Raw genomic sequence first — 12,500 nt, forward strand, 5'->3', positions numbered from 1 at the left:
CCATTTCTGATGGTTTTAATTCCATTTCTGATGGTTTTAATTCCATTTCTGATGGTTTTAATTCCATCCCTGATGGTTTTAATTCGACTTCTGATGGTTTTACTTCGACTTCTGATGGTTTTACTTCGACTTCTGATGGTTTTAATTCCATCTCTGATGGTTTTACTTCCATTTCTGATGGTTTTAATTCGACTTCTGATGGTTTTAATTCGACTTCTGATGGTTTTAATTCGACTTCTGATGGTTTTAATTCGACTTCTGATGGTTTTAATTCGACTTCTGATGGTTTTAATTCCATTTCTGCTGGTTTTACTTCCACTTCCTCTCTCTCTCTTTATATATATATATATATATATATATATATATATATATATATATATACTCTGTCAGTCACAAAAGTAATAAGTCCAATTCAAAACCCAACTGGAGGGTGTTTCAGTTAGGCCTTCGCTATAATGGTACAAAAATAAACGAAGTGCAGTTTCTAGTTCTTAACCAGGATCTAGACACTTTGGCTCTCTCCGATGTAATGCAACTACCACCTACTTGACAGCTCTTGTATTCAAATGTCATAGTGAAAGTAAAACTACTTTTCTTAGAAATAGGCTTCCATTTGGTTTCGTGGATACAGAGTGGTAGGGGGATGAGGGGTATGTAGCCTCCTGAAGCTAAGAAGTGCGCCCTTCTAAATAATGTTACTGCGTCCTTGTAAGTTTGGTACTTAATCAGTATCTCTTGCTGAACCGCTATGTACATTTGTGTTAGTGCCTGTGTGCATTCGTGTTAATGCATATGTGTGTATGTGTATGTACATGTAAAAGAAAGTCGCAGCTATCATTAGTGGTTTCACTGTTCTTTCTCTCGTGTATATGTGTGTGTGTGTATATATATAACGTTAACCCGTTTACGTTTAGTTTTATTGAAAAAGAGCATAACTACAGTTTAATACCCCACCGATTTTGTTGCCTCATAACATCTAGAAAAACGGATAGTTTTTAACAAAACTTTCACCTAATAATCGCTTATATCCTGTAGATAGTGTTTAAAGATTTTTTGGAAAACTTTTTCGAAGGGTTGGGGAGAGTAGTTTCGGAAAATTCACAGGACCTGATATTCTCCCCCCCCCCACATAACTTTCTGAAAAATTAGTGTTTTTTAATGAAATTTTATACAAATACTTTTCAAACGGTGTAGATTACGATTACAAATAAATCTGTAGGCAAAATTTTTGGAAGGGCTGGGGATGGAGTTTCTGGAAAACAAAGTTTCAGATCAGACGGTCTACGTAAATTGGAATTTCTCCGGTTTGACGGAATTTCCAGTGTTTTTCACCAAAGTCTTCAGAATGATGGGAGGCAACTTTTTTACGAAAAGAAAAGATATAAAAAATTTTTTTATTACTCCCGCCGCCGTTTCACCACTCTAGTCCGAAACGATTTTGGCTTTTTTTTTTTTTTTTTTTTTTTTTTCACTACGTGCTTAAAACCTGTGAGAGAAACACATTTTCAGTTTAAAAAAAAAAAAAGAAATAATCATTGATGATTTCAGAGGAAAATGTATGATTTAAGGGAGATCTGGCTGTTGTTTCTAGCACATCCCAAAACCTCCCTACTCATTTCTTTCTCACTCGCACATCTACTGATATTTTTTTAAGAGTTTTCTCCCCACAAAACAGATTTTATGGTGTCCCAACCGAGCAAGGCTATGTTATGTGTGTGTGTGTGTGTAAGACAAACACACCTAAAAATAACCGTAGTGTTCATATTAATCTGTCAAATATAATGTTTATTTGTTGTTATTTTGAATTATTCAGGTTGAAGACGGTGTGTCCACAATATTTGCTTGAAACTTGGTAAATTTTTCACATAGAGATTTGAAATTTTGTCAGTGCATACTTTATATACCACTGGTTTATACAGGGGTTGGACAAAATAATGGAAACCCATTAAAGTTTCAAACAAATTAATTTTAATATGTTGAGGGAACCTGTGGAAGAGGTAGACCCAGGCAGACCTGAGATGAGGTGGTGAAGCATGACCTTCGAACTTTAGGCCTCACCAAGGCAATGACCAGTGACCGGGACCTCTGGAAATATGCAGTACGTGAGAAGACCTGGCAAGGCAAGTGAGAGCATAATTTGTGACCTCTGCCAGAAGTGTAGCCAGCTCACTAATTCGTATCTTTACTTCATTGGACACTAAAAACTCTGCTTGCGAAGACCTGTTGAGGCAAGTGAATTTGGAATTTGAAATCTGAAATCAAAATCGAACCGAATCCGATGACTGGCACCCATGCCAACCTCTCCTTCATTGGACACTAAACTCTACTTGGGAAGACCTGTTGAGGCAAGTGAAATCATAATTGAACCATACTCGATGACTGGCACCTGCGCTAGTGGAGCACTAACAGCACTGTCCGAGCGTGTTCATTGCCAGAGCAGCTGTCTGACTTCCGTGCTAGTGGCTCGTAAATAGCACCATTTGAGCGTAATCATTACCAGCGTTGCCTTCTAGCACTTGTGCTGGTGGCACGTTAGAAAATCATTCGAGCGAGGTCGTTGCCAGTGCTGCTGGATTGGCTCCTGTGCAGGTGGCACGTAAAAAACACCTTTTTGAGCATGGCCGTGCCAGTACCGTGTGACTGGCCCTCGTGCTGGTGGCACATAAAAGCACCCACTACACTCTCGGAGTGGTTGGCGTTAGGAAGGGCATCCAGCTGTAGAAACTCTGCCAGATCAGACTGGTGCAGCCTTCTGGCTTGCCAGTCCTCAGTCAAATCATCCAACCCATACTAGCATGGAAAGCGGACGTTAAACGATGATGATGATGATGATGGAGTAGGACTGCCTCTGGCAGTAATCACAGCTTGAATTCTATGAGGTATGGACTCGTAAAAAGTTTGAATTGTTTCCAAAGGATTTTTTGTCCATTCTTCAGCTAAAACAGTCTCCAGTTCTTGTAGTGATGATGGTGGAGGATATCGACTCCTTTCTTGTTTTTCTAAAATGCACCATAAATGCTCAATAATATTGAGATCTGGGGACTGTGGTGGTCAGATAAGATAAGTTCAACTTCACTAGAATGTTCCTCAATGACTTTAGCTGTGTGAATTGGTGCATTATGATCCTGAAAGATTGCATTTCCCTCTGGAAACAGTTCCACAACCATAAGATGAAGTTGATCAGATAAAATGCTTAAATAGTCTTGAGTATTAATTCTGCCATGAAGGGAAACCATTGGACCGGCAGATTTCCAAGATATAGCCCCCACCCCCTCAGATCATCACAGATCCTCCTCCATGTTTAACAGTTGCAAGAAGGCCATCTTGGTCAAATGCTTCTTTTGGCTGTCTCTACATGTATACTCGGCTAGTGGTCAGAAATAAGGTAAAGGATGATTCGTCTAAGAAAATAACATTCTTTTTATTGCTCTAGGGACCAATTCTGTAGGTTTTTACTCCACTCTAAACACTTTGCAATGTTTGTTTTTGAAAGTAGTGGTTTTCTGATTGCAGCACTCCTGTGAAATCCAGCTTTGTGCAGCTCTCGGCAAACATACATATATATATATATATATATATATATATATATATATATATATATATATATATATATATATATAGGAGAGTATTGTAGTTTGCTTGAAGCATTGTGTATTGTTTGTAAAGAATAAAAAGTTTTGAATGGTACAACAATGCACTATAATACAAAAAATGGACTCTATACCTGTTGTAATTTAGTTGTCTATAGTCCAACAATAGATAACTAAATTATATATCATCATCATCATCATCATCGTCGTTTAACGTCCGCTTTCCATGCTAGCATGGGTTGGACGATTTAACTGAGGACTGGTGAAACCAGATGGCTACACCAGGCTCCAATCTGATTTGGCAGAGTTTCTATGGCTGGATGCCCTTCCTAACGCCAACCACTCAGAGAGTGTAGTGTGTGCTTTTATGTGTCACCGGCACGAAGGCCAGTCAGGCGGGTACTGGCAACGACCACGCTCAAGATGGTGTATTTTATGTGCCACCTGCACAAGAGCCAGTCCAGGGGCACTGGCAACGATCTCACTCGAAAATGAAAATCCTATGAAGGCCAGTCAGGCGGTACTGGCAACGGCCACGCTGTAAATGGTGCATTTTATGTGCCACCCGCCCAAGAGCCAGTCCAGGGGCACTGGCAACAATCTTGCTCGAAAATCCTATGAAGGCCAATCAGGCAATACTGGCAACAGCCACGCTGAAAATGGTGTATTTTATGTGCCACCCGCACAAGAGCCAGTCCAGGGGCACTGGCAACGATCTCGCTCGAAAGTCCTTAGACATGCCGCGGGCACAAGTGCCAGAAAGGCGATGCTGGGCACAGGTGCCATCACGATTTCGATTTCGCTTGCCCCAATAAGTCTTCGCAAGCTGAGTTTCGTGTCCCAATGAAAGAGACGACGTTGGCGTGGGTGTCAGTCGTCGAATTTAACTCGATTTCGATTTCACTTGCCTCAACGGGTCTTCACAAGTGGAGTTTGGTGTCCAGTGAAGGAAGGTACGCATAAGTGGACTGGCTGAGGCCTTAGATTTAGGTCTCACTTAGCTTGCCGGGTCTTCTCACGCACAGCATTTGGCAGAGTTTCTACGGCTGGATGCCCTTCCTAAACACCAACCACTCAGGGAGTGTAGTGGGTGGTTTTACGTGCCATCAGCACGATGGTCAGTCAGGCGGTACTGGCAACGGCCACGCTCAAAAGGTGTATTTTATGTGCCACCCGCACAAAAGGCAGTCTAGGGGCACTGGTAACGATCTCGCTCGAAAGTCCTTACACATGCCGCGGGCACAAGTGCCAGAAAGGTGACACTGGGCACAGGTGCCATCACGATTTCGATTTCGCTTGCCCCAACAAGTCTTCGCAAGCTGAGTTTCATGTCCCAATGAAGGAGACGACGTTGGTATGAGTGCCAGTCGTCGAATTTAACTCGATTTCGATTTCACTTGCTTCAACAGGTCTTCGCAAGTGGAGTTTGGTGTCCAATGAAGGAAGGTACGCATAAGTGGACTGGCTGAGGCCTTAGATTTAGGTCTCACTTGGCTTGCCGGGTCTTCTCACGCACAGCATATTTCCAATGGTCTCGGTCAGAAGTTATCGCCTCGGTGAGGTCCAAAGTTCGAAGGTCGTGCCTCACCACCTCATCCCAGGTTTTTCTGGGCCTACCTCTTCCACAGGTTCCCTCAACTGCTAGGGTGTGGCACTTTTTCACACAGCTATCCTCATCCATTCTTTCTACATGACCATACCAGCGCAATCGTCTCTCTTGCACACCGCAACTGATGCTTCGTAAGTTCAACTTTTCTCTCAAGGTACTGATACTCTGTCTAGTATGCACACTGACATTACACATCCATCGGAGCATACTGGCTTCATTCCTTGCGAGCCTACGCATGTCCTCAGTAGTCACAGCCCATGTTTCACTGCCATGAAGCATGGCTGTTCGTACACATGCGTCATACCATCTGCCTTTTACTCTGAGTGAGAGGCCCCTTGTCACCAGCAGAGGTAAGAGCTCTCTGAACTTTGCCCAGGCTATTCTTATTCTAGCAGCTACACTTTCAGCGCACCCTCCCCCACTACTAACTTGGTCACCTAGATAGCGGAAGCTATCAACCGCGTCTAGTTTTTCTCCCTGGAATGTGGCAGAAGTTGTTTTCTGTACATTTACAGTGTTTATAGCTCCTGATACATGCACATATATATACATACATGCATACAAATATACATACATACATGCATGCATACATATATATATATATATATATATATACACACATACAAACATACATACATACATACACACACACACACACACACACACACACACACACACACACACACACACACACACACACACACACACACACACACATATATATGCCTCTTTTACCAACATGAATTAAGATACTTTTTATTTTCCTTTTTTTTTTTTTTTTTTTGTATGCTAAAAATATCTCAATTTCTTTCTTTTGTGTTTTCAGATTTGAAAATAAAGACATAAAGGACAATGAACATCTAAAGGAGAGGATTAATTTCTCACTATCAATATTATCACTGCCATATTAAAAGTTGTGTTTAATGGACATTAAAGATGGCTGCAGTGTTTGAAATGGGCGATGAATCTACAGAAACATGCAGTCAGGTAAATTATGAGGACAAGATATTTCACAAAGTTGAAAATTTCTTAAATTGTGCCGTAGACAATCACAACCATGTTAAAAATAAAGAATCTGATTGGCTGAGCTTGGAAGGAATTAAACCAGCCACACAAACCGAACAAGCACAACACCAAATTCATGATGAAAACTTTTTAAATTACAAGAATGTTTCTAAAGCCAAGCCAGGTCCCGAAAATATGATTTCAAATGGTGTTGTTTGTAGTATGAAAGAATTTCCCCAAAATTCTTGGGATAAAACTTGTAAATTCTCAAAAAAAACAAATTGTCAAATTGAAATTGAAGGGAATTCCTCTACTGAATCAGAATCACTGTCCAAACTCCAAGAAGAAAGCATCGAAACTGAAGTGCCTTCGACATGCAAATCTTTCGACATGTGGGAAAATACCATTTTAAAGACTGATAATTCCACCAAAAATACTGAAAGTACAAAAGCATTAAATGCTTCCACAGATGCTGGTCTCAAAGGTGATTTGAAAATGGAATGTGAAGAACCAGTAACAGAGACTAGTCAACGCCAGCAACTCAAAGATGGTCAGTCATCACCTAGAATCAATTCTGCTTTAGAAGATAAATCGTTCACACCAAATTTTACTGATGACAATGTCAAAACCTTAGAGTCTTCAGCATTATTGAATCACGAACATATATATTCTAAAACTGACAACAGAACTAAATGTGCTGTAGACACATCTTTACCAAATGCACATCGGTTAGCAGAGAATGAAGAAAATGTTTCCAAACTTGAATCGAAAATGACAAAGAACTGTTTGGAAAATAATCTATCGGAAGGAATGAGAAAAAGTGTTGAAAAGCAGCCAAACGCAGACAAGTGTTCAAATATATCTAACTTACGCAAACACTGTACACCTTGTCAAGTTATAGTTCAGGATTTCTTCAAAGAGCTGAATATTGATCTTGTGGAATTATCACGGAATTTCCCAGTGAAACACATCCAGAAAAGGCCTCCTGGAAGACCAAGTCTCTTGCGCCAAACAGATATTTCAGAGAATCGCTTTTTCCATGATGGCGATCAGGAAATGACAGGTGATGGTGCCAACAAGAACAATAATGGTGTCAAGACCAAAAGAAAGCCAGGAAGAAAATGTAAAAAGCTCACAGATAAGAAGAAGCGGATATTCTCTGCTGGAATGGCCAGTTGTGAAAACTTCAGTGACTTTATGGAAGAACAGGATGAGGACAAAGTAGATGATGATTACAAAGAAAAGCATTTTAGTGTTGATGATGATGATGATGATGATGAGGAGGAAGATAATCTACCGCTTATGTCTGTTAAGAATAATCTTCAAACACAAATGTCTGCTTTATTGAGAAACAGCTTAGAGAACTCTCCCGCTTGTGAAATTGAAAAATATAACAATGTCAATAAGGATAGAGACCTTGAGAAAAAGACTGCCAACACCATTCCTTCATCAACAACTATCAACAGTGTTGAGACACAGCAATCAGGATTGCCCAAAGGGTAAGTCTACATTTTGCGTACCAAACTCCTTTTCTGCCATATTTTCGTTTGCACTAGCAGACTAATTTTGTTAAAAATTATTTATTTTTAAACATTTTTTTAACTGCATGTATATATTGGGTTATCCAAAAAGCTTTTTTTATTTCTTTAAGTAAAAGCAAATTTTAAACACAACGCAATTTATTCAATCAGTGATCTAATTACCATTTCATTCCAGTATCTCCTGCCATCTTCTGGGTAGATCCATTCTCTGCTCAAAGAATTTCCTGTCTTTAGACAAAAATCTCTTCCAAGTGTATTTTCACATTCTCTTCAGAGTTGGTCTGTCCATTCTGTGGATTTTGGTGAGGCCAAACCTGGTGGAAATCTGAATGCACAAGGCCATGAAAACATGGAGGGTGCAGCAAAACTTCCCAGCCAACCCCCAGTAATATTAGTCGCGTTAGCAAAGAAGTGAGTAGTCTGGTATTGTCATAGTGAAAAACAATTAGCAAGTATTGGACACTTCTGGTGGACCACTGCATTTAATCTGTCCAACTGGTCACACAGTATACATCCAAATTGATGGTTCCAATCTCACCAAACTGACAGCATAAACTGATTGTTTAAGGTAGTTCACCGTGCTTCCCCCTTCACCATTAACACTTCACAGAGGCAATGACTAGTGACCAAGACCTTTGGTGATATGAAGGAAGACTTGTCAAGCCATGTGGCTAATGCTGATGTCACATAACTGGCGCATGAAAAGCTCCTTTTGAGTGTTGGGCCCACAGAAGCAATAACCAAAACATTTGGCATTATATCGTGCTTGTGAAGAAGACCTATCAAGACGATAAAATCGCAGTCATGACAGATACCATGTCACGCAAATGGCACCTATGTCAGTAGTACATAAAGACACCTATTACACTCTCAGAGAGGTTGCTGTTAGGAAGGGCATCCAGCTGTGGAAGCCATGCCAAATCAAACTGGAGTCTGGTGCAGCCTTCCAGCGTGCCAGCCCTGGTAAAACCATCCAGTCCATGCCAGCATGGATACCGGACACTAGATGACGATGGTGATGGTGATAACCATTCTCTTCAAAAAGAAAAAAAAAAAGGATTGTTTTTTTTTTTTCGTGTTTCTGCAAAGAATCACCCAAACATTCACCACCTTGCTCATGTAACTAAGTTTTGATGGCTTTTGAAACTCAATATGGATATTTGGAGAATATTTGTGATTATCTTGGTCCTATAACAGGGGTTGGCATTCGCTAACCCCTTCATTGTGTTATTGCTAATCAAATCTTAACTAAAAGCAAAGTGCATCTTGAACCGAAAAATTTCCTGATCAAAATCTTGAGAAGCACTTCTGGCACACACATTCAACAACAGCATCCTCTCTGTATACACTGCCTATTTTCCCACAGCTTTCTGCTGTATTAGGTGTCAATCATGTGAGTTTTGGTTCCCCATTTCCAGGAGGATCCCAAGCACACAAAATACAGCCTGCCTTCTTACCAGTTTACATTGAAGTATCAGGCATCTAACAAGTGTGCATGTGCAAGGGACAGATTAAAGTTAGCCACTTATTAGAGTGCTTGAAGTTTAGTGCCAACACACACACACACACACACACACATGTAGCTTTATACATTTTCTATGCAAACAAGGGGAAGATAGTTGATGACACTGGAGTTTACATTGCCTTCACTTTAGATCATAGGTTCTCAAAGTGGGTGCTGGTGCCTAAGGGGGTGATGGTGGATGGTGGTAAAGAAAAAGGTGTTGGGAGGAAAGCAGTGGATTGGGGACACTATAAATTTATTGTTATAATATTGTATACAAATTATATATTAAATATCAAATGATCCATAGTATATATAAATTAGTAAAATATAAGATATTTAGTTGTGTCTGAGAAGTGTTGTTCTCTTTTAGTGCCTTTATAATTTAACACACTCACCAGTAAAATTTCCACTTATTTCTTTTTTTATTTAATTTTTCTGAAATTTTCATTGCGTCTTGTAACCTTTTCAATAGTTTTGACTCTGTTCCTTTTTGTTTGTTTGTGCGCATGTGTGTGGGTTAGTGTGTGTGTGTGTGTGCATATGTACATATGTGTGTGTGTTTATATATGTGTGTACCTCTGTCTGATTGTGTGTGTGTGTTTGTTTTGCAACTATGTACCATGTTTGTATGTATGGATGTGCATCTCCATATGTGTGGATGTGTCTTCATATTGTCCTTGTGTGAAGTGTGTGTGTGTATACATATGGTCATGTGTTTCAGTCTCCGTGTGTGTGCTTGTCTGTTTATATTACCTATGTACCTATCCATCTGTATGTTGATCTGTTTACTTTCATATCCATATGCTTACATACATGTGCATATATATATATATATATATGTAAATATATAAAAATAAAAAGATAAAGAGAGCAATGGTAAGGTTGGAGAAGTATTTTATGGATAGTCTTACAGCTGTTTCTGGGAAGATCCAGTACTTCCCTTCATCGGAGACAGAAAAAATAAAGGAATCTATTATTATATCCATAGGCGGATAGTTTTAGTATGAAGTGATATAGAGTGTGATGCGCTGAAAAAAGGAGAGAACAGTACTTGGAGTGTAGTTTCATTCCAGTAGTAAATATCCGTGTAAAGTAATCCTTGTGGGGATAATCCGGAGATAGATGTTGGAGCAATCACACTCTATATCACTTCATATATCCGCATATATATACATATATATACACATCTGGTGTAAAAGAGAATTTGACATAGCTGCCCTAAACTGCGTCTCATTACGAGCCATTGGTTCGTCTGGTATCGTGGAGAGGAAAGCGTCAAGTTTTGTCTTGAAGACCTCCGCATCCATGTCTTGCATGTCTCTCAAATGTTTTGGCAGGACATTGAATGTATAAATGAGAATGTATTTATCCTCATTGTTACTGTTGTGGCTATGGAATTAAGAGATGTGTGGCTGCGCGCATACATATGTATGTACATACACGCACGCATGAGAGTGAGTACGGGGGGGGGGGGAATTTACACAGCACACGTGTGTGTGTGGGGGGGGGGGCGCAGGCAGGCTAGCATATTGACCGGCCACTGGCAGTTTAAAACAATAGTTGCCCAATTGGAAGGAGGAAGTTAGCGGTAGTAATCAACCCTCCCCCACTAGCAGCAGAATGGTAGAGCCGTTGGAAGAGGCAACAGGATATCTTACACCGCTAAGTTTGAAAGTTTGGCATATTATTGTTGTTGTTGTTGTCACCGTCATCGTCACCTTCACTGTTATTGCTACTAGAACATTAATTGCTACTAGAACATTAATAACTTGTATAAAATGAACTTCTACATAGAACCTTCCAATATATACAGAAATGACACACACACACTCAACAAAACCTCCTTTCTAAAAAACACTTCCAGCTTTCTAGATACGGCTAATAGAGCTGATGCCACAAACAACGTATGTGGTGGAATGTTTGCTTATAAAAACTTGTATATGCACACATGAGAGTAAGGGGACATCCGAGTAAGGCTGTGCACACGAACCAACACATATAGATGTGCATTGGAGTGCCTATAGCGATCTATCTATAATGTTTGTAGGCTTTTTGGGTGCCTTGTGTTTCTAAGGGTTTTTTTACATATATCTTTTCTATATGTTTGCATGTCCCACATGCTATACGTTCATTTATGTATTCTTTTTTACTACTATTATTATTTTTTTCCTCCTGTACCCTTATTTGTAATTTTTATTTTTATTTATATTTTGATTTCAATTGTATTTTTATTTTTATTTCTATCTTATTTTTGCTGTTGTTTTTCTTCTGGTCTCTACCACACCTCTGTTTTTACCTCTTGCTCTACATCTGTATGTAACCCTTTGTGAATCTCTGAAGAGGCCTAGAGGTTCGGGCATGTAACCCCATTTCAAAATGTCATCCGATAATCACTCCGGAAAGGAATATTCGGATAGAATGGGGTCTGCCAAAACTAGGCCGTAACAGCTGTAAGATTAAACTTCTGTTCATCCTCTAATTCCTTATGTACTTTGTACTTCTATATGTAAACCATGTTGGCAAAATAACATAGTCTGCCATGGACACCTGTGCTTTGGTTCTTTCTTTCTTTTTCTTTTCTTCCTCCCTTTGTCACATTTGCTATGAATTAAATTAATGAATTCAACGGATACACCGTCTGCAAGTAGTTGGGTTCAGCATATTATCCTCCATTTTCTAATTGTTACACAAATTTTGGGTAAAACCTCCACTTTTACCCGCTCCCATTCATTGCACCTAGTATAGCACTAGCGTAGCAATAATTGGGTACCCTCCCAGCAGTATACTGGATAGATACTATCCCTTAGTGGGTTGTACCCCCAACCCCTAACTCTCTCACGTTATATTTATATATATATATATATATATTTATATATATATATATATATATTTATATATATATATATATATATTTATATATATATATATATATATTTATATATATATATATATTTATATATATATATATATATTTATATATATATATATATATATTTATATATATATATATATATATTTATATATATATATATATATATTTATATAATATATATATATATTTATATATATATATATATATATTTATATATATATATATATATATTTATATATATATATATATATATTTATATATATGTATATATATATATATTTATATATATGTATATATATATATATTTATATATATGTATATATATATATATTTATATATATGTATATATATATATATTTATATATATGTATATATA

General features: G+C 38.5%; 2 protein-coding genes across 3 annotated transcripts in view; one reads left to right on the forward strand and one right to left on the reverse strand.

The window, feature by feature from the left end:
* Nucleotides 1-1,085, reverse strand: part of LOC106874644 (uncharacterized) — an 8,404-nt gene extending 7,319 nt beyond the window's left edge. Inside the window, exon 1 of the mRNA XM_014922437.3 lies at nucleotides 1-1,085. This exon is cut by the window's left edge and continues 1,199 nt beyond it. Within this exon, the coding sequence (XP_014777923.2) occupies nucleotides 1-298 (298 nt within the window). The 5' untranslated portion in view covers nucleotides 299-1,085.
* LOC106874643 (uncharacterized) overlaps nucleotides 1-9,024 on the forward strand; it is a 32,701-nt gene extending 23,677 nt beyond the window's left edge. The window contains exons 1-2 of one of the 2 annotated variants that reach the window (XM_089342961.1): nucleotides 3,987-5,330; nucleotides 6,026-9,024. In XM_089342961.1, coding sequence (XP_089199087.1) covers nucleotides 6,136-7,707 — 1,572 coding nt within the window. In that variant the 5' untranslated portion in view covers nucleotides 3,987-5,330; nucleotides 6,026-6,135 and the 3' untranslated portion in view covers nucleotides 7,708-9,024. Of the gene's footprint in view, nucleotides 1-3,986; nucleotides 5,331-6,025 lie in introns of those variants that run through there. The other variant, XM_089342960.1, reaches the window with a different exon arrangement.
* Nucleotides 9,025-12,500: the final 3,476 nt, after the last annotated feature.

Source organism: Octopus bimaculoides, chromosome 26 (assembly GCF_046866305.1).
Source record: "Octopus bimaculoides isolate indiv1 chromosome 26, ASM4686630v1, whole genome shotgun sequence".
Taxonomy (NCBI): Eukaryota; Metazoa; Mollusca; class Cephalopoda; order Octopoda; family Octopodidae; genus Octopus; species Octopus bimaculoides.